The 23,666-nt window shown below is 41.4% G+C and overlaps 1 protein-coding gene across 1 annotated transcript in view; it reads right to left on the reverse strand.

Annotated features, from left to right (window-relative positions):
* MYH15 (myosin heavy chain 15) overlaps positions 1 to 8,999 on the reverse strand; it is a 171,190-nt gene extending 162,191 nt beyond the window's left edge. Inside the window, exons 1-2 of the mRNA XM_066346779.1 lie at positions 8,881 to 8,999; positions 4,670 to 4,776 (exon numbers count right to left, since the gene is read on the reverse strand). Of these exons, the coding sequence (XP_066202876.1) occupies positions 4,670 to 4,776; positions 8,881 to 8,968 (195 nt within the window). The 5' untranslated portion in view covers positions 8,969 to 8,999. The remainder of the gene's footprint in view (positions 1 to 4,669; positions 4,777 to 8,880) is intronic.
* Between the last annotated feature and the right edge of the window lie 14,667 nt (positions 9,000 to 23,666).

Raw genomic sequence — 23,666 nt, forward strand, 5'->3', positions numbered from 1 at the left:
GGATCCAACAATATATGGAAAAAATCATACACCATGATCAAGTGGGATTTATTCTGGGGAGGCAAGGCTGGTACAATATTCGTAAATCAATCAATGTGATTCATCACATAAACAAAAAGAAGGAGAAAAACCATATGATAATTTCAATAGATGCAGAAAAAGCATTTGATAAAATCCAGCACCCATTCATGATCAAAACTCTCAGCAAAGTGGGAATACAGGGAACATACCTCAACATGATAAAAGCCATCTATGAGAAACCCACAGCCAACATCATACTCAATAGGAAAAAATTAAAAGCAATACCCTTAAGATCAGGAACAAGGCAGGGGTGCCCCCTTTCACCACTCTTATTTAACATAGTCCTGGAAGTCCTAGCCACAGCAATCAGACAAGAAGAAGAAATAAAAGGTATTCAAGTTGGAAAAGAAGAAGTAAAACTATCATTATTTGCAGATGATACGATATTGTATATAGAAAACCCTAAAGTCTCAGTCAAAAAACTACTGGACCTGATAAATAAATTCAGCAAAGTGGCAGGATATAAAATCAATACTCAGAAATCAGAAGCATTTTTATACACCAACAATGAACAGTCAGAAAGAGAAATTAAGGAAACAATTCCCTTCACAATTACAACCAAAAAAATAAAGTACCTAGGAGTAAACTTAACCAAGGAGACTAAAGACTTGTACTCGGAAAATTACAAAACATTGATAAAAGAAATCAAGGAAGATACAAACAAGTGGAAGCATATACCGTGCTCATGGTTAGGAAGAATAAACATCATTAAAATGTCTATATTACCCAAAGCAATTTATAAATTCAATGCAATACCAATTAAAATACCAATGACATACTTCAAAGATATAGAACACATATTCCAAAAATTTATATGGAACCAAAAAAGGACACGAATAGCCTCAGCAATCTTAAAAAAAGAAGAATAAAGTGGGAGGTATCACACTTCCTGATATCAAGTTATACTACAAGGCCATTGTACTCAAAACAGCCTGGTACTGGCATAAGAACAGGCATATAGATCAATGGAACAGAACAGAGAACCCAGAAATAAACCCACAGTTCTATGGACAACTGATATTTGACAAAGGAGGTAAGGAAATACAATGGAGTAAAGACAGCCTCTTTAACAAATGGTGTTGGGAGAATTGGACAGCTACCTGCAAAAAAATGAAACTAGATCACCAGCTTACACCACTCACAAAAATAAACTCAAAATGGATAAAAGACTTGAATGTAGGCCGTGAAACCATAAGCATCTTAGAAGAAAACATAGGCAGTAAGCTCTCCGACATTTCTCGGAGCAATATATTTGCTGATTTATCTCCACGGGGAAGTGAAATAAAAGACAGGATAAACAAATGGGACTATATCAAACTAAAAAGCTTTTGTACAGCTAAAGACAACAAGAACAGAATAAAAAGACAAACTACACAATGGGAGAACATATTTGACAATACGTCTGATAAGGGGTTAATAACCAAAATTTATAAAGAACTTGTAAAACTCAACACCAGGAAGACAAACAACCCAATCCAAAAATGGGCAAAAGAGATGAATAGACACTTCTCCAAAGAGGACATACAGATGGCCAATAGGCATATGAAAAAATGCTCAACATCACTAATCATTAGAGAAATGCAAATTAAAACCACAATGAGATATCACCTTACACCAGTCAGAATGGCGCTTATCAACAAAACAACACAGAATAAGTGCTGGCGAGGATGTGGAGAAAAGGGAACCCTCCTGCACTGCTGGTGGGAATGCAGACTGGTGCAGCCACTGTGGAAAACAGTATGGAGATTCCTCAAAAAACTGAAAATCGAACTGCCTTTTGACCCAGCTATCCCACTTTTAGGAATATACCCCAAGGACACCATAGAACGGCTCGAAAAGGAGAAATGCACCCGTATGTTTGTGGCAGCATTGTTCACAATAGCGAAGATCTGGAAACAGCCCAAGTGTCCGTCAGAGGACGAGTGGATTAAAAAACTTTGGTACATATATACTATGGAATACTACTCAGCCATAAGAAATGATGACATCGGATCATTTACAATAACATGGATGGACCTTGATAACATTATACGGAGTGAAATAAGTAAATCAGAAAAAAAACTGAGATGAATCCATACATAGAAGGGACATAAAAATGAGACTCAGAGACATGAACAAGAATGTGAAGGCAACAGGGGCGGGGGGTTGGGGGAGGGGGGAATGGGGTGAAGAAGGAGAGAGGGGTTAGGGGAGGGGAGGGGCACAAAGAAAACCAGATAGAAGGTGACAGAAGACAATTTAACTTTGCGGGAGGGGTATACAGCACAATCAAATGTCAAAATAATCTAGAGATATTTTCTCTCAACATATGTACCCTGATTTATCAATGTCACTGCATTAAATTTAATAAAAAAAAAATAAAAAAAGACTACAATGAGATAATACCACCTCACCCCTGTTAGATTAGCTATTATCAACAAGACAGGTAATAGCAAGTGGTTGGAGAGGCTGTGGAGAAAAAGGAACTCTCATTCACTGTTGGTGGGACTGTAAAGTAGTACAACCATTATGGAAGAAAGTATGGTGGTTCCTCAAAAAACTGAAAATAGAACTACCTTATGACCCAGCAATCCCTCTACTGGGTATATACCCCCAAAACTCAGAAACATTGATACTTAAAGACACATGTAGTCCCATGTTCATTGCAGCATTGTTCACAGTGGCCAAGACATGGAAAGAACCAAAAAGCCCTTCAATAGAAGACTGGATAAAGAAGATGTGGCACATATACACTATGGAATACTACTCAGCCATAAGAAATGATGACATCGGATATTTACAACAAAATGGTGGGAACTTGATAACATTATACGGAGTGAAATAAGTAAATCAGAAAAAAACAAGAACTACATGATTGCATACATTGGTGGGACATAAAAACGAGACTAAGAGACATGGACAAGAGTGTGGTGGTTACCAGGGGTAGGGGGAGGGAGGACGCAGGATGGAAGGAGGGGGAGGGGAAGGGTGAGGGGGAGGGACACAAAGAAAACTAGATAGAGGGTGACAGAGGACAATCTGACTCTAGGCGATGGGTACGCAACATAGTTGAATGACAAGATAACCTGGAGATGTTTTCTTTGAACATATGTACCCTGATTTATTAATGTCACCCCATAACATTAATAAAAATTTATTAAAAAAAAAAAGATTGTCCCAAGGCTAAGTGGTCCTAATTGAGCTTTTCTGTTTCCTTATGTAGAACATTTGTAATTTCTCATTGCTTGTTGATAAGGCTCAGATCCCTCCCTCAATTCTATTAGTTAGAGAATAATCTACTTAATTTGGGATTTTTTTTTTTTATGTCCAGATACTGTCAGGAAGGCATTTTAAGACACCATATGAGTAGTTTATGATTGGCCTCTGGATAATTACAACTCAAATAGCAATGCTTTAGACCAGGGATTTTCAACCCTTTTCACCTCATGACACACAATAAACTAATTATTAAAATTCTGTGGCACACCAAAAAATATGTGTTTTGTTGATCTGACAAAAAAGTAGGTATAATTTTGATCCATTCACACCTGATGGCTAATGTGCTGGCTGTTGGTATTTTTCTATTTGACCATTCACAGGAAAAGAATTCAGTGCCCCTGACTAAATAGTCAGGTATTGCATATTTTAAATATTATTTCGGCACCCCAGTGTGCCTGCAATGGTACATTCATTGAAAATTGCTGCTTTAGATCATAAATTGTCCAAATACAAAGATAAGAGTATAAAAAAAGACAAACTTTCTGATAATTATGCTTGTTTTTTATAGGATATTATAGGGTGTTATACCTCTTTGTTATGAAGTTGGAAAAGAAGTCGAAGGACATTGGAGAAGTGGATTGTGGGCAGTGAATCATTTGTAAAATCTACAAGGAAGTATTCATCCAAGTTGGGACAGAAATAGGGCTCAACTCACTGCCATGGGGCTGGCAGGCTACCTGAGGTCAGTGATGTAGGCGAAGGTTCTGAGAATGGGTCATCTCCTCTGTATCAGCCTGCTGCTCTGAATGCTTTAGTGACAGGGAGAGGGGTTAGAGACTGTTACAGCCTTACTACATACGCCCTCTGTGACCCATTACAGTCTAGCTTTTGCCCCAACACTTGCCTTCACCTTCTTTTTCAGAGGTCATAAGTGACTTTCTAATTCTGAACACAAGGCTTTCCCAACCCAGCATTTGACGTTTCTGACCATTCCCACATCTCTAGGTTTCTCTGACACTGTGCCATTCTTATTCAAATTATCTCTTTCTTGTTCCCATACACACAATTTGCTCCATCGTTACTTATGTCACTATTCATCCCAGCGGGCACCTTAAAAAACAAACAGACTTGGAACATTGATGAAAGAAGTGAAAAAAGTTGTGAATTCCAGAGTCAATGATCTTTACCACCAGCAACTGGTTTACTCTGATTTACTCAGTTTGTCATTAAACCTTTGATAGTAAATGGAGAAGCTTCTTAACGATGAATGTGTTCTCCCAAGGTTATCATCTCCTACTACAGGTTCTTACCTAACTATTAGAGAAAATATTCATTATTTGGTTAAACTGAGAACCTAGTCATTCCTGAGATAAAATAACGACTCTTTTACCTTTCCATCCGTTGTCTCAACAATTATTTTCCCATCATCTCCAGTCCCTTTAACCTCGGCCTCAATGTAAGCATTCTTGCTGTCACGAATCCAGCACTTCTTCTTCTCTATAGAGAAAAAGGATGGATTACACGTAATATATGTTAGACACATTCATACTGACAGGTACAATCTTGTTTCTGCTAAGTTTGCATGTTGACCTGGAAACACCAATACAAGTAATTTCAGTATGCAATAAAATCATGAAAGACAATCCTGAAAACACACCCACACAAGGACTCCTCAGGAACAAGAAACATCACAGCAAGCAGAAGCTGGGAACATCGTACACCATTTTGGTACCAGAAAGTTACCTGCCTGAACCTTACTGACTCCTCCCAACCCCTGGTGCTCTGACCTTCCCAGCTCCCCTCCAAAAGACTTCACTCAGAAAAGTCTGGGTACAACTAATAAAAACTTAGGTTAGTGGTCATGTGTGTCCTTCAGGATTTCTTCAGACCTCAGTTTTAATTTTTGAATGAAAGCCTGCCAAGAGCATTTCATGGTAGAATTGGAGGGGAAGGTTGAAGGCAGAGAATGTGGTCACTTTTGTCATGCAGCATAACTGGTTCATATCATTTTTCCCCATACATTATTCTCCTCTCCTCCCTCTCCTTATGCCCATGACCCATCCCTAAGCAAAACCGCCCTCCCTAAAGCGATTAACCAATAAGAGATTTTTGGTAAAATGAGCCAGAACTCTTATAAACACCTGAGGCAGCTTCACAAGTTCTTCCCCGCCTGAGGCTGATAGCCAGGGAAGATGAATACAAAAAACAGACTTTTAAAGCCAAGTGAGTCTTACCAGAAGCTCACAGAAGTCTTCTGTAACAGCTTCTCAAGCAGGTAGAGGTGTGGCGAGAGGAGAGCGTTTGGCTGGAAGCGGGAAGAGCTGAACCCAGGGCACAAGTGCTGCCCGGCTGCAACCACGGTGGCAATGCTAACCTGGTCACCGCCAGCCCTGACACATGACTCACAAGAGCTAGGGAGGTCCGAGGCGGAAGGACAGGGCCCTCAGCAGAGACCCTCCCCAGGGGTGGGGAGATGGACATAGGGACAGAGTGTGTAAGGAGGAGGGGAAGTTGGCCGGCACTCACCCTGACTTCTGCTGAGCTTTTTTCATACATGGTGCACTTTTGACCGGTAACAGGAAAGCAACAAAAGATGATAGAAATGTGAAATCTGCACCAAATAAAAGGAAAACTCTCCCAGTTTCATACCTATTCAGTGCAGTTCGATGTGGGCTCATGCACAGATTTTTTAGGGCTCCTTAGGTAGCTATCCCGTATAGCCTCTACAGACTCGTCACTGACTGATGGCCTACCAGAACGGGGTTTCTCCACCAAACTGCTGGTTTCCTTCAACTGCTTATCCCACTGAGTAATGTTATTCCTATGTGGTGGCGCTTCGTTATAAACGCGCCAATATTCGATATTCACGTTGCACTTTGGTCACGGATTCGAATTTAGAGAGCCACAGAACACTGAACTTTCCTCTGTACCATCCACATCTCGACTGGCATGGCTATGGGCTGCTCCACTGTATACAGTGTTACATCATCGTCTGCGCATGTGCACATGCTGCCACATCATCCTACAGAAACTGGGAGGGTTTTCCTTTTATTTGGTGCAGATTTCACATTTCTGTCGTCTTTTGTTGCTTTCCTGTGACTGGTCAAAAGTGCACCATGACTTTACAGACACACTGTAGTCCTGGCTTTCCTAGTAACAGGTACAAAGAATGGTCTCATTTCTTTGGGCCTTAGTTTTCTCATCTGTATATTCAGGAGGTTTGTATATAAGATTATGTATTTTTAGATGATTAAATATCTTTCCCAATATAATGGTAACATGTTTATTGGAGAAAAAAAGTAGAGAAATGTATAAAGTTATTTTTTAAATCACCTGTGATGAAACACAGAAAACTACTATTATCTATGTGAAGCATTACTTTCAAGTCTTTCTTCTAGGATAATGATCAGAATTGGAGCAATACTATACTCAGTTTTGTAGGAGTTTTTTGTGGGTTTTTTTGGTGTTGGTTTTTTTGTTGTTTTTTTTTTTGAGAGAGAGAGACAGAGAGAGTGACAGAGAGTGACAGATGGGAACAGACAGACTAGAAGGGGGAGAGATGAGAAGCATCAGTTCTTCATTGTGGCACCTCAGTTGTTCACTGATTGTTTTCTCATATGTGCCTTGACTGGGGGGCTTCAGCAGAGCGAGTGACCCCTTGCTCAAGCTAGCGACCTTGGGCTCAAGCCAGTGACCTTTGGACTCAAGCTAGTGACCATGAGGTAATAATGTCTATGATCCCCACTCAAGCCAGCGACACCGTGCTCAAGCTGGTGAGCCCGTGCTCAAGCTGGTGAGCCCGCGCTCAAGCCGGCGACCTCAGGGTTTTGCACTAGGTTCTCTGCCTCCCAGTCCAATGCTCTATCCACTGGTCCGGCTCAGGTTTATAATTATTTTTAAATAGATTATTTACCTGTTCTTTTATAAAAATCATTTACATTTGACTTTGGGATGGTATTTTGTCTTTATCTCTAAACGCTTACTTCCTCCCTGACACCCAGCAATTCTAGTTCTCTTTCCCAGTCATCACCCTATTGCACTGTGTTTGTTTTTCTTATTTATTGTCTCATTGGGTCCTGATAGAGGCAGGTAGGCAGAGTACGTATTATTATACGGTTTGACAGATGAGGAAATCGAGGCTCGGTAAGAAGCAATTTGCTCCAATTACACAGCTAGAGAACATGAAGGTCAGGAAATTGAAACTCAAGACCACTTGTCATATATGCTTATCACACTGCTTTCACTTGGCCTGAGTTCAAAAGAGCATACTTAGTTGTCTACCAGCCTAGGGGGATGAAAACTTTTGCTGACTCTGGTCTTTTTGCTGCCAGTGCATTTTTATGAGAAATGATCATTTGGCCAAAAAAAAAAAAAATTAATTAAAAATTATGTGGTTGTTATATTTTAAGTAATTATTTAGAGTGCCGAGTCTACGAAATGTATCATTCAATTATGATAGTGCTGTGGCTCGATTTTTGTTTTCCCTCCGGCATCGCTATGGGCTTGTCCTTTGTTATCTAACTACCTGAAATGAGCGTCTGCGTGACTGGTTCTGACCTCCGGCATAGTTCTGTTACTGCGTTTGATGTGATGGATTATAATTAGCTCCTCTAAAATGCAATCACAGCAATGAAATGCTATGACTGGAAACTGGGAACCGATCCAGAGCTGGTCTATGATGGAAATATAATGTCCTACATAACTGGCTTGAATTCTAATTGGTCCTATTAAAGCCTGATGTTGACTAATGTTGAGTACTAGAACAATGTCCAGTCAGTATTTATGTTACACTATTGAATAATTTTGGAATTAAGATATGTAGGTGGCTTGATGCTTGATTACACTGTGAATCTGACTCCAAATCTTCAATTATCTGAAATTCAGAAGATGACCATGCAGTGCAGACATAGAAAGGGAGAGGGAAGAATATATCATTTATTTAGAGATTTCCTTGTAGCGTTTAGCCTTTATCTTGAGGCTAAATCCTCATTAACCTTTGTTTTTTCCCTGTAACTACCAAGACATTATTATTAATCAGGGTGGTGAGCAAGGCTCCTAATTATCTTTTGTTTAGTGTTGGCTGAGGGGTCCTGCTGACCTAGAAGACAGCCAGAGGGCCAACTTCCAGCTTCAGTAAATTCTGAAGAGGGCCAGAGACAGCTTCTATTTTCCCTGCTGTCCAGAGTCTTTGCGTTTCTTCTTTACCGTGAACGAGCCTATAGCCTACAGTCCAAGTCTCGGTTTCCTCTCTCTACTGTGGCATTCACTGACAACAAGGGAGATCCTGAGAAAGGCTTTCTCTGGAGTCACTCTGTAGATGGCTGTCTTATAATAGTGCTTCCCAGAAGAGGAATCATGTTTTAGGGCCAAGTAAGCAGGTCCTGCAGCTGGGCCACCGCCCAGCACTCTGCAGACCTTCACCATCACCCTGGACGCCCTGAGCTCCTCAGTGGCTCAGTCAGAGGTTGCTAGAGACAGATTTCTCCTCCAGCACATAAGTCAGACTCCAGAACTGACGGTTCCTCTCAACCAATCAAACATCTCAGTTGCCACCTGGAAGCCGTGAAATAAAGCGAGGCCAGCAGCCAGCATGAGTCTTACCATCGAAGGCCGGCGCCTGTACTGGAAGCAGCTTGGCCTCGCTGGCTCTGAGGAAGGTCCTGGCCTCTCCGAGCACTGACAGGTCCATCCTTCTTAGAGTGAGGCACCCGGAAGCTTACCTAAAGGTGAGCTGAAAGCGTTCACTCTACAGAAGGTAGGTAGGGGGGAAAAGAGAAACGAGGCATCAGGCACTAAAATGAGAAACCATTCACTATTGACCCAAAAGGGTTAAGTCTTTCTTCTTTTTAAAAAAATTTCCATCAATTTGAGAGAGAGAGAGAGAGAGAGAGAGAGAATCATCAACTCACTGTTCCACTTTGTGGTTCCATTTAGTTGTTCACTCACTGGTTGTTTCCCATCTGTGCCTGACCGGGGATAGAACCCGCTACCTCGGCACACAGGTACCACACTCCATCCACTGAGCAACCTGGCCAGGCCCTAAATCTTCTCTTTAACTACCTCTATTCTTCCTCTCTCTCTCTGTCATGTCTCAAGTGTATGACCAAACTGGACTCAAGAACATCTGACCCGAGCAGGGCCAATTTACCCACTAGGCATGGTGCCTATGGCCATGATACCGGGAGGGGCCCATGGAAATAGTTTAATTTTTTTTATTAATTCACAAATATTTTATTTCATATAATTTTCTAAAATCTCTATCTAAATAGTTGCATCTCATTTACAACTTGGAACTCAACAACATTGTCTATCAAGAGTAACTCAAAGCCCTGGCCGGTTGGCTCAGCGGTAGAGCGTCGGCCTAGCGTGCGGAGGACCCGGGTTCGATTCCCGGCCAGGGCACACAGGAGAAGCGCCCATTTGCTTCTCCACCCCTCCGCCGCGCTTTCCTCTCTGTCTCTCTCTTCCCCTCCCGCAGCCAAGGCTCCATTGGAGCAAAGATGGCCCGGGCGCTGGGCATGGCTCTGTGGCCTCTGCCTCAGGCGCTAGAGTGGCTCTGGTCGCAATATGGCGACGCCCAGGATGGGCAGAGCATCGCCCCCTGGGGGGCAGAGCACCGCCCCTGGTGGGCGTGCCGGGTGGATCCCGGTCGGGCGCATGCGGGAGTCTGTCTGACTGTCACTCCCTGTTTCCAGCTTCAGAAAAATGAAAAAGAAAAAAAAAAAAAAAAAAAAAAAGAGTAACTCAATATGTATTCATATTCTTGTATTCCAGTCAAGAATATATCTGAAAATTGATATATTTTATAAGGTGGTTAACCTTATTAAGTATACATAAAACACATGCTCTCACACACAATGTGGAAATACTAGAACCCATGGTACAATAGTTAGTTAAGTAATTTAAGTCTTGCATAGAGTAGCATACAAGAAATGAAGTTTCAAGGGTTTTAGAACCAAGGATAAATTATTTTCAGAGATGGGCTTCTATGTTTTCACTTAAATTTCTTTTAAAACCAGAAAAAGTTATGAATATAATATATATATTATATTAATGAATCCAGCCTAGGTTATACCAATTAGTTTTTATTATCAACCCAGTTGTAAAATCTAATTTTGTGTGTGTGTGTATGTGTGTGTGTGTGTGTGTGTATGTGTGTGTGTGTGTGTGTGTGTGTGTGTGTGAAAGAAGGGGCTTACAAAGGTAAAACTGCCTCAAGGCATCATGGGCCCTGAACCACAGACTTCTGAAGGTGGCAGGCAGGAGAGTGGGCCAGATGGAGAAATGCCAAGTTGGGGACTCTAGGTCTCTTGCTAGGAGTGAAGGAAGGGCTGGCAGGTATCTGGGTGCATCCAGGTAGATGGAGCATTGAAGCCAGATGATAGTGACTGAGGAGAGAGGTTATTAAACCAATGTTCAGCATCAGTGAGTAAAGCAACGAGAAAGTATCCCAGCAGAGATGAGTGGCTGGGAGCAGACAGAATACAAAACCACTGGCAGACAGACACTTAGGAAGCTGGTCTAGGCTAGCAGTGGGCGAACACGTGCCGGAGGCTGACGCAGGTTGTGTGGTGAGAGGAGAGAGTGGGTATGAGTCCAGGAGTTCCTGGGCACAAACATTTCCCGTCTTGGAGGGACTGGGTTGCTAGGTAAGCCATCAGAGCTAAAGTCATTGAGCACTCACTCTACATCAAACACTTTACTTATTTCATCTTTAATCTTCACACTTTATATTTGATAACCTGGAGGAGGAGAAATGGCATCTGGGCCACAATAATTCAAAATGAGAGGTTATTTTCTGCAATTGATAAAAAAAAGTCTTAGGCTCTGTCTTCTTCTGCTCAAGCTTGCACGGCAAACATTACTAGCCCCGTGTTACGATGAGAAGGTGAAGGAGGCCTGGCCCAGGTGGCTTAACTCCAGTGCCCCACTAAAGGGCTGCTCAGCTCCAGGGCCTGCCCCTCCCAAATGAACTGTAGTCACTTTCTCTCTCACATGGGGGTGATCGTTGTCCCTAATAAAGTACTACACTTAATCTACTCTTGTCCTCTTTTGATGTGTCTAGTGATACTATTTCTAGAATCTAAGGAGTGTGGTTTAAAGCAAAGACTAGTGGTCCAGTCTAAGAGTTTTATCTCTGCCTGAAAATAGCCATGTGCCTTGTAAGAAATGCCTTACCCTCCCTTGGTTCAGTTTTGTCACCTACACAATGCAAGGACTCGTCGTAATCTACAGGGACATTTTCCAAGATAGACGGGAGGAGAGTTACTCAAAAGAAGCATGTGAGCAAACGTCCAGACATAGCACTGAGGGTAACATTTCCCAGGAGAAAAAGATAAAACTGACCTTTCTGCAGGTGAACATTCATAATAATAATAAGAAGAATAACAACAACAATAAAAACAACACTTGAATGTATAGAATGGAGCAAAATAAAAGAAAGTTCTGAAAGTCAGGCACAGAAACTTAGAAATAGATTGCAGGAAATATCATAGACTCTGGGCTGGGACCCAAGGGTAGCAAGATTTTAGGAAGATGGTTCTGGCAGAATATTTAAGGTGGATTGAAACAGGGAGAAGCTGTAGTCAGGGAGATGAGTTGTGAGTTCATATTTGTGAGAGAACTGCACTGTATCCTCCTCTTCTCACTATGTGTGGCTTCCTGGTGGCTTGTAGTCAGCAGACAGAAAGGCTCAGGAAGCAGATCTGGATAAATATGTGGGGGTGTGTACTGTACAAATTTCCTGGAAGAGTACCTCAGACACGGGTATCTCGGCAGTGGGAACAGGATGTGGGTGGGAGAAGGAGACAGCTACCTTTCACTTCATACCGTTACAGTCTGTTTCCATTTGTGGCATGTGCACGTTTTTTTTAACAGGTTTTTAAAAGTAGTTCTCATTATAATATTCAAGGATAGAATGATCACATCAAAACACAAAGAACACAGCTGTGCAAATCTCTTCTAGTCTGGACGACTTAGCATATTTAAAGGCAGACAGGAGACAGTAAGTGCAGAAAGCAGCACCAGGTAGGAGGAAACAGCTTGTGCCAGGAGTAGAGAGGCATAACTGTTCCGAGATCCGTTCCTGAGGCCCAGAGAATGACCCCCCTGGGAGAAGGAAGGATCAGCATCCTCCTTCCTCCCTGGCCTCTTCCTGCAGCCATTCACCCAATGCCCCTACCATCCTCTGGACCCCTTTCGTTTCAAGTTACACACGTGGCTTTAGAAATGTATCGAGTAACACACCTGTCGCAGAAAAGTCATATCAACACCTTAAAATAGAAAATGAAAGAGCCCAAACTCCCCAAAAAAGTGAACAAAATGGACCTTGGCAGCAAAATAAAGAGGATGTATATTTTAATCATGATAGAAACACATAGGTGAATACAGAACTCTTTTAGAGTAATTCTTTTAGAAGGATATGTCAATCTATATATTGAGAGACAATTCCATTTGAGGCTGGTATTTTGGCACCATTTTGTTAGGAGACTCTGAGACCTTTTGTGCACTTTTATCCACTAGGAAATATAAATATACTGACGAGGCAGAAGAGAGAAGGAGCAGGACTGGAACGCTAGCAGAGGAGAGGAAGGGAGAGTCACCAGGCTGTCTCCACATGGCTGTGACGTCCTCACATCTGGGCCCAGTGGTCCCCTAGTCAGTGTGTACTGGGATGATCAGGCTCTGAGAGTCAGATAGCTACACTCGTGTGTGGTGACCATAGTATTGATTACCCAAACCTGGACATATTTTTTTCATACTGGGACACTGTTGAGAGTGAAAGGGGTTGCTGTTAATAATTAAACCTGGGCAACAGACGTAATCTGACATCACCCCAGGCAAATAGAGACACATGGACACCCCAGCCATATGAGAATTAATGACTTGAAATGACAATTTATGAATCAGCAACAGAAGTGCACCTTTCTGGTAACTATAAAGTTCAGATCACTTGTCTCCAATATTCCCAGAGTACATGGACAACACTACTATCAGGAAGTTGAGCTCAGAGAGAGGCCTGAGATACTGACATGCATTGTCATTTTGTTTGTATTCCAACCAAACGACTCCTCCTGTCCTGTTCTAACACCCACGTTTTCAGTTCTCTATGAATCACCACTCTTCCGTCTGCACTGACATGACGCAATGTCCAGAATTAAATCTATCTTAGTGACCGAGTTAGCAAGGTGAAGATGAGGAGTGGGAAGGCCTCCTGTGGAAGAGACAGCTGGGCTGTGAGCTTTTCACCCTGACCCAGAAAGGTTCATGTTGGTCCGAATCTAGCTGCCCCTGATAGGAAATAAATGAATGCCTGCCATGTGAGCGATGACATCAGCTTAGGTGACTGGGATCTGAAGCATTTCCCAAGACTCGGGATTTCAATGCTCAGACTAGGTAAGTCTCAGGCAAGCTGGGACAAATTGGTCATCTTATGTTTCAGTCTAGAGCATTGAGTTATTTTAAGAATAAAATCTCTAGTTTAAAAATTAGCTATTTTTATGCTGATTGTATTTCTGTGCTTCTCTCTCCCCAGGTATTTTGTAAATAGCCTTTTGAAAATGTCCGTTTATTCTCTCATTAAAATAAATTTATTGCCCAGCTATAATTGCTCACGTGGACTGGCGGTGGGGTGTATGCAATGATGGACATGATAAACACACTCTGTCCTTTTAAAAGTGATAGATTGGGATTGTGTTGTATATATATTGGGGGGGGCTCTTTCTGTCTTAAAATATGGCAGCTGCATATTAAGCAGATTTGAACAACAACAAAAAAATCCCCATACCCTGGGGAGGGGCGGTGGTGGTCATGTGGCAGAGATCAGAATGAGGCAGCCTGGGGGACCGTGAAAGCCGGGGAGAGAGGCGAGTTTGTGCAGCTGGAACTCCAGTTCACCACTCAGCTAGAAACATAGACTTGTTATGTGTTTCTTGATACAGAAGCCGTTTTGTCACATTGTTCTTTCAGAGGCTCCTTCACACCCTCACCCTCCTCTGCTTGACACGCCAATGGAAGGGGTCCCATGTTTGTTTGACCCTTCTCGTCCCCAGATAGAATCCTGGGAGTCAGCTCCAATTGTCCTTCCTTCTCATGCCCACACTCAATTGGTTGCCAAGATCCCTTGATTCTGTAATGATCAGATTCTTATCCATTTTAGCAGACATGGTTTGGGGTGCCTGCTGAGCCCACACACTTCCTGAGCAGTGCCTGCCATCGTCCCAAAGCATGAATCACAGGCTGTCATGTCTCTAAGGTGACCCTGGTGACCTGGCCCAGCTGATTATACAGGTGTGAGTACCCAATCCAACTAGGGACAATCAAGCTGTCTTTCCCTGGAACACAGATTTATGACTTAGGTGCCATTCTCAGTCTGGGACTTTTGCCGGGATGAAGTGATGCAAACTTGGGGGTTGAGGTTGGCATTGTCGCATGGAGCCAAGGCCTGGCAATCAGTGGAAGCGTCAACGGAGAGGGAGTCACAGATTGAGGAGAAGCAGCAATATGGGGGAAGACAGAATGAGAGATTGCTTGCTTATGTTCTCAAAATCTTTCCTGGTTATCGTACCTTTTGAGACCTGTATGCAACTCCTACCTTTGGATTTTACAAGGTCTTTCAATAACCTTCCAGTAATTTTCATTTCCCCTTCAATTTTAAATTATCTTGAGTAAGCTTCTGTATTTGCCTACAAAATACCCATAACGAAGACATTATATCCCAATCTTTGTCCCAATCCAGGTTCTTAATCTCTCTCCCAGGATGATGTGAAGATTATATGTAAATAAAAGTCAGCACAGTGTCTGGTGCACAGTAAAATTTCAATCAATGGTAACTACTTCATTGCTATTCAATAAACATTTGTTCAGTCTTTGAATGCTGTGCTAAATACGCAGGGTGGTAGCTTTGCTTTCTAAATTGCTTAGTGACTAAGATGTGCATAACCACCACAGAGGACAGTACCTTTGGGAAGTAGGGAGGGAACTTTGTCGTTGCGTAGACAGAGGTGAGACAATGGCTTCATTTACTTAGGAGGTGTCTGTCCTGGGCAGTCACACTGACTCTAGTCCTCTTGCTGCAGGCCACAGTGAATCTATCTATAGGCAATCTTCCTCTTTCAGTCAGGGCAGACAGTAAATTTCTGGAGGGGACTGGAGGGAAGGGACACAGAGACTGCTTTCTGTGAAGTCCACATCATGTTGGCATTTTAGTGCCTTAATTGTAAGCACCAACTCAATCAAAGCCTATCAAGCAAATTGTTAAAAGAGTTAAATTATTTTCATGTTAGCAACCCCAACGGTTCTTCAAGTTGGTTTCACCATAATTGATTAGATTCACTAGAATTCTTCATCAAGTCGGGTTATTATCCATGTTTACTTTTAAAGGCTTCCACTGCTGGGAAACCATGGTACAAGTAATAAGAGGAAATATTAATATTCCTCTGAGTCAACAAACACTAATAATCTCTTGACAAAGCCTCTTCCATTATTAAAATTTCAGACAAAGTGTTTGAAAATGAGAATGGTTTTATCCAGATGTCAACAGAGGAAGGAAAGAATTATCAAGCAAGTAAATGATTCCCAACATGCTGAAACATGTGTCTGAAGGCAGTAAGTGAAATATATCTAGTTACAAGGCCCAGTGAACACCCCGAATCTGGGGAAACGCAGCAATATGCTCTTAATTAGGGGCACTACTGGGTAGACAAATGATGCTGGATTCTCCTAATATCCATGCTGCTAGGAGAATCTGTCACATGCCTCAACTCAGCAAGGTTTACTCAGTAGAAAATTGCTAATAGCTTAGTTCTTACACATAAATCTACCACCCCTTAACCAGTGATAAATCTGCATTTTATTTATTTACATGCACTTTAGCTTCTATAAAAGCAGGGGCTTTAAGCAAGTTTTGCTCCTTAAAAGAGAAATGTTAAAATGTTGAATTTAGTTGAATTGCAAATCAGAGTGTTCCACAAACCATTGATTATTGAAGCACTCACTTTAAAGGGTAATAGCGATGCAGACTTCAGGTCTAGAGGCAATCCCGTTCCCACTCCTGCATTCTGCCCCCCCACCCCCCAGCCCTTCAGGTCCCTCCTTCCACTGGCTCTCCTCTCCCCGGTTCCCCCGGCCCTTCTGCCTTGTCCAGGACTATTCGCCCTCCTTCCACTGGCTCTCCTCTCCCCGGTTCCCCCGGCCCTTCTGTCTTGTCCAGGACTATTCGTCCTACTGCTTGCCATCACCCAGTCTCTCATCAGAATTCCAGTTCTCTGCACTCAGCTACTTGCTATTTACCCAAAGAGAAACTTCTGAATAAACTGTCACGCATTCACTGTCAGTCGTGCCCTTTTACGCTCTGTGGGTGAAAGGAGCAGTAAGACCTGAAGCAGTTCCCACTTTGGTGAGGCTGGGGGCTGGTCTACAGAGATGTGTGTCAGCCCTTACAGCTGATCATGAGAACTGCTGAGACAGAGCCATGGACGGGACGATATAGGTCATGGGGGGCAGGACCCACTCAACTATAATTGTATTTTTAAAATAACAGTTGCGGGCCCTGGCCGGTTGGCTCAGCGGTAGAGCGTCGGCCTGGCGTGCGGGGGACCAGGGTTCGATTCCCGGCCAGGGCACATAGGAGAAGCGCCCATTTGCTTCTCCACCCCCACCCTCCTTCCTCTCTGTCTCTCTCTTCCCCTCCCGCAGCCAAGGCTCCATTGGAGCAAAGATGGCCTGGGCGCTGGGGATGGCTCCTTGGCCTCTGCCCCAGGCGCTAGAGTGGCTCTGGTCTCGGCAGAGCGACGCCCTGGAGGGGCAGAACATCGCCCCCTGGTGGGCAGAGCGTCTCCCCTGGTGGGCGTGCTGGGTGGATCCCGGTCGGGCGCATGCGGGAGTCTGTCTGACTGTCTCTCCTCGTTTCCAGCTTCAGAAAAATACGAAAAAAAAAAAAAAAAAAAAAAAAAAAAAAGAAAGACAGAAAGAAAGAAAATAACAGTTGCAGCTCAAAGAATGGAATCTCAAAAGTTCCTGAAATGATATCCAGAGCATCAGTGCCAGCACTATTTTATAGGAGCAAATAATAGTTGCCATTTCTGAGGGTTTATTGTATGCCAGTGCTTTGTATATAGTAACTCTTTTAACCTCACAACAGCTCTATGAGGGACATATATAATAACCCACATTATACAAAGACACTGATCCCTGGAGAGGTAGGAAGTGGTGTCTCTGGTTTGGATTCCAGATGTGGGAGAGTCATCTGGATTTCTATTTCTCCCTTCTCTTCCTAACCAATCACATGCCAAACTCTGCTGATTCTCCAAAAACGGCTCAGAACCATCCACATCTTTCCAGTCTCCTGCCAGCACACCAATCAAGGCCATCACCATTCCTCTCCCAACTTATTGCTTTACTCTCTTAATTAGTCTCTTGACAGCAGACAATCCAGAGTGAGGCACAATATACAGGAACAATCATGTCACAATTCTATTTAAAACCTTTTTACATTTTACTTACAACAAAGTCCAACATGTTATCAGGGCCTCCAGAACTCTCCACTCTCTGACCTGCCTGATGTCCCCACTTCATCTCCCTTACTCTCTCATCCCCAGGCCTGACCTGGCTAGCGCACTACTAGTAGGCACTGAGAACACTCTCTGACCTCTGGGTGTTCACACTTGTGGCCTCTGCCTGGAACATTCAGTCCTGCCACTGCCCCCTGGCTAATTCTTAATCATGCTCTGAGCCTGCATTCAACAACATCTCTACAAGAAGTAGTTCTCTAGGATGTGTCTCTCTTAGATGCATTTTTAGATCCCTTTACTACTTGTATCATGATAATCTTCATTCTTTATTATTATTATTAGTTTAATTGTCTATCTTCCTACTAAGCATTAGCAATCTTAGGGCAAGTCCTAGGTCTGCTACATTCAAAGCAGACACCAGTTCTCTGCACAGAGTAGGGAACTAATTAGACGCACCAGTCTGCCTCCTGAGTTCTTGCTCCTAAGCATGATGCTGTACTGCCTCCTATCTGAGCTCCAGCTCAGGAGGGATCATGTTCTTGGTTAGAAAACGTTCTAACCAAGATGCAGCATGCCCTTGCAGATAACAGGTCTTTAGTTAAGAAAGCATTACCAGTTCATTCTCTAAGTTGAATGAGAAATGCAAATGTAGGTGTATGGTTCAAAAAGAGTACGATGAGGATAAAAGTCAACTGGTTGGTTATACTATGAAAACTGAGCTTGCAGGGAAAATTTTAAACAAATAGCTTATTCTTTTACAAAAGTATTTGTTAAGAAATATAAATGGTCTTATCCCAAGATTTTTGAATCTGTGGAATTTAAGAACTAACAGTTCTTTAATATCAACTATCTCAGTGCTCCATAACTTAGAGGTGAGCATAAAAAGGCTCAGCAAAATAAATGATGGGCCCAAGCTCACCAGCCGATGACAGTGAAGTCAGGATAGAAGTATGGACAGTTTTGAGCAGAGTAGGAAAAAAAAAATACTCATGATAGATCTATAAAGAGGAACTGAAAAGAACTAAGATTAGGAGTTATATCTGTTTTAGAGTTGAAGGCAAATATACTGTCACATAAAATACAAGTTAACATCATAGAGAGTAAATATTAGATGGAATGAAACATTCTCACGACTGGTAAAATAATATGCCTTAGGGTGAGTAGATGCATGGTGTGCATAATAGCTTAACACTTAGTTTCGAATTGCTGGTGCTATTATTCAGCACAAATAATTTGCATTAAGTAGATTTAGTGATTCTAAAAGGTGATGTATAATATAAAGTCAAGGTATTATTTGTATTATTCTCATTGTTTTTGTCTTTTTCTGATTGATATGACCTTAACCTTGGATAATTATATGAGTTTTAACTATGTACAATTGTAATCAACATCTTAATGGGATAGATATTCAAAGACAGGCTTATCTAAAATAAAACTGGAGTATTATGTATTCTAGTTTAATTAATTTCAACAAATACTTTTTGAACAACCAATAAGTGCCCAGAATGGGTAAAATAATTGGAATACCAGAATAAGTAATATATTACTTCTACTCTAAAGATTTGAATTTAGTAGGAGACAAGATTTATCAAAAAATTATTTTCAGTATGTTACGTAAGTGCAATAATAGGCATACATTCTCCAAGAGATTATTAAGAAAATAGATAAAATTCTTACCTCAGAGCAATTCTACTCTACATATACACAATGTTTTTCCCTTAAAATATTTTATATAATAGATAATCCCCAAGGGAAACAAATTAGTAAAACTAGCAAATTGTTTTTCATACCCATCAATCAATATATTGGTGGAAAAGAGAGAGAAAAATACCTACCTTAGAAAGAGCAAAAGAAATAAGCAGACTGATGCTGAATCAAGACTTTATATGCTTTTGTCAAGGTCAATGGTGACAACCTCAGTTAGTTTTGCCATTGTTTCTAAATATGTCTACTGGTTTTTGAGAAACTGAACCCATGGATCTGGATTTGGCACCCAAAATGTCTCTGAGACAAGGGTGTGAGATGCCAGAAAATGATTCCATTCCTATAACCCAAATCCACAGACTAATTTAACTCATTCTCTAAATGCTTGCTGCATAATAAGATTAGACAATATTAATAAGAGAAGCAGTAACACCCGTCTGCGTCTGGTGCCATCAATTTTGGAGTCTTGGGCTCTAGTGCTTTCTCTCCCAGTGATTTTGGACAATTAAGTTAAGGGTCTCAACATTTTCTATACTGACAAGAAAATAATTAATAATATTTGTCTATTATTTATTTAGGCCATTCTAGGAATACTAAAAAACACATATTAAGGGTTTTACTATGTTCCAAGCATGGTTCTAAGCACTTTGCATATTTGAATCCATTGGAGTCTCATGATAACCCTATAGTATAGGGCTTTTATTATTTCCATTTTACAAATGAGGGAGCAAAGGCAGAGGTGATAAGTTAGAAATTTTTGGAGACAAGATTTGAGCCCAGAATGTTGGGTCCCCAAATCTATTCTTATAACCATTGCAATATAAATTATTTGCTCATAATTCTGATAATGTCCTTTAATTTCTTCCCCTTAAAAGTATAACTTTAAAAAGTGCTTTTTTACCCAAGGAAATTTATTGGTATTTGCTTCTTCTAACAGTCAGAAAATTTTCTTTCACTGCAGTTTAGGTGAAGCAAACAGCTAGCCAATTACTATAAGAGGGGAAACATCTAGTCAGAGCCTTTGGCTTTTGAATCATTTTCCCAGATCTTAAAAAGCCTTTGAAAAACCTGAAAATGTCTCCCTGGAGCAAAGAACTCTCTAAATTAAGTTTAAAGTAACTTGGGAAATGACATAAAGTGGAATTCTTTTGGGTTATAGGAAATAGCTCATGCAATCAGTTTTCAGTACTGATAGACCAATTCGGCATAACTCTTCTCCAAATTAATTCACCATTTTCCATTGAGGGAAAAAGAGAAGAAAGTAGAGAGTCACCTATACGGAAGCCTATTACAGCCATATTGCGGGCAGAAACGGGCTAGTAATGAATGCTGAAAAAAGTACTGCACAATTATAACTAATCAGTATGCTAAAATGAGCAATATGGCAGCCTAATTGAGATGATCCTTGTTGCTTCTTACAGGAATGCAATTTAATTAGAATGGGTAAACTGACCGTCAGCAGTAACCTCACAGAATCCCAAGCAATATGAGAAGCAAGAGAAATATCACCCTGGCTGGCTTTCACTATAGCAAACGGACACTAACGCTGTCCATTTGGCCTTTGGGAAACCAGAGGCCATTTTTCATGTGTGCTTAGGACTTGAGCAAAGGAGTGTGCTGTTGTACTTGAACTTTTAAAAAAGAATCAATCCAAATAAAGGGGACAAGACTGTTTAATTTGCATTCCAAGGAGCTTTGAGAATTTAAAATGTCCAAATGCACAGAAAACTAACCAGATTGGATTTTCAGAGGGGTATAATTTGGAATAAATAAGAGACAGCTGTTAAAATGAATAAATCTCTTTCCATTCTGAATGGTAAGGGAGAGAGGGATATACAACAAACCCCGGAAGCAGTGGTGGAGGGAAAGAGGAGATGTATGTGGGAGGGAAGGGTACCTGTTCTGGCCCTGCCTATTAAAAAAGAGACCCCAAGAAAGAGCAGAGAGTTGCTGATGTGGCTCATTTAATAACTGACAAATCTACACAGTTGGTAGGCATGGCAGCCCTGGAGATTGAAATTTGGCCTTTGATTATTTTAATTTAACTTGAGTCTCCACATAACATCATCAATAGATTCTGTGACCTTTAGCAAAACCAATTTTACCATAGGCTAATTGATATAAACAAGAGTGGTGGTGCAGTGGATAGTGTGACAACCTGGGACACTGAGGACCCAAGTTTGAAACTTCAAGGTCGAAGACTTGAGCATGGGCTCATCATCTTGAGCATGGGGTCGCTGGCTTGAGCATGGGATCATAGACATGACCTCATGGTCACTTGCTTGAGTCCAAAGTTCTGTGGCTTGAAGCTCAAGGTCACTGGCTTAGGCTCACTGACTTGAGCAAGGGGTCACTGGGTCAGCTGGAGAAGCAATCCATGAACAACTAAATGCTGCAGCTGCAAGTTGATACTTCTTATCTCTCTCCCTTCCTGTCTGTCTGTCTCTCCCTCTCTGTGTCTCTCTCTTGCATTAAAAAACAGAAAAAGAGTTAAGTTCTTACAATATCTCATCAACGTTATAATAAAATGACACTGAATGAAAGGACATGATTTGAGGACTTGCTGTGGGTGAGACAGGGTTACTCATTCTCTATTATGTGTTCTCTGCACCGGAGAGAATGGGGATCAAAATGTTGAAACTTGATGTAAAGTATTGTCTTAACAAGAACAAATAGGTAAGAACTAAACTTTGTCAATAGCTGCTATATTCAAATGATCAAATTCCATAAATAATTGACTGGACAATAAAACTAGACATTCACAACATAGAAACTCCTTTGAAGATATGGTATGCACTGAAGACCATAAATTATCTACTTAAAATGTAGTTAATCAAGCACTTTAATACACCAAACCAAAAGTCAATTCTTGGCTCTTCCAGTAATAATTGCTGAAGGTGAAATGTTTTGCAGCATTGACTGCACAGTCCTTAATAAACCATCTGAGAGCCAAAGAATTCACACAATGTTGCATTGAAACACAATTTATAACACGTTATTCTTTTCTGTTCCAACATAGATAGAAGGGTCAATATCATAAACTATGTCAGTATATGTTAGAGGATGGAAGGAGGGAAGAGAGAGAGAAAAAAAGATTTACAAAGAAGGAAAAACCTTCCAAATTCTCTTGCTTCCAGGGTGTTTATTCTCTTCCTTTCTCAATTCTAACCATGTAATTTGAGGACGAGCACATTTGTGAAAGGACTTGTGTGGAAATAGTGATTGTTTTGTTCCTTAGAAAATAATATCAATTGGTTAGAGCAGGGGTAGTCAACCTTATTATACCACCCACCCACTTTTGTATCTCTGTTAGTAGTAAAATTTTCTAACCACCCACCGGTTCCACAGTAATGGTGATTTATAAAGTAGGGAAGTAACTTTACTTTATAAAATTTATAAAGCAGAGTTACAGCAAGTTAAAGCATATAATAATAACTACTTACCAAGTACTTTATGTTGGATTTTTGCTAAGTTTGGCAGAATAAATTTTTATAAAACAACTTACTATAGTTAAATCTATCTTTTTATTTATACTTTGGTTGCTCCGCTACCACCCACCATGAAAGCTGGAACGCCCCCTAGTGGGCGGTAGGGACCAGGTTGACTACCACTGGGTTAGAGCATTGTCCTGAGGCTTCCAGTTTGATCCCTGATCAAGGCACATACAGGAACAGGATGATGTTCCTGTTTCTTTCTCTCTCTCTCTCTCTCTCGCTCTCTCTCTCCTCCTTCCTCTCATTAAATCCAATAAATAAATTGTTTTTTTAAAAAAAGAAAATAAGATCATAAATTTTTGAAAAAGAGAATTAATGATTAAGGAAGTTACTATAGTATTTAAATGAGAATGAATTGTGAAACAGTATCACAGTGTATTTAAAAATATATGCAATTAAAAAGAGTCCCAAAGTGGTTATCTCTGGGTGGTGGGATTATGGGGTTTTTGTTTTTGTTTTTTTGTATTTTTCCTAAGTTAGAAGCAGGGAGATAGTAAGACAGACTCCTGCATGTGCTTGACCGGGATCCATTCAGCATGCCTACCAGGGGGCGATGCTCTGCCCATCTGGGGTGTTGCTCTGTTGTGGCCAGAGCCATTCTAGTACCTGAGGCAGAGGCCATGGAGCAGTCCTCAGCGCCCGGGGCCAACTTTGCTCCAATGGAGCCTTGGCTACTGGA

The sequence above is a fragment of the Saccopteryx leptura genome, chromosome 8 (assembly GCF_036850995.1).
Source record: "Saccopteryx leptura isolate mSacLep1 chromosome 8, mSacLep1_pri_phased_curated, whole genome shotgun sequence".
NCBI classification, from domain to species: domain Eukaryota; kingdom Metazoa; phylum Chordata; class Mammalia; order Chiroptera; family Emballonuridae; genus Saccopteryx; species Saccopteryx leptura.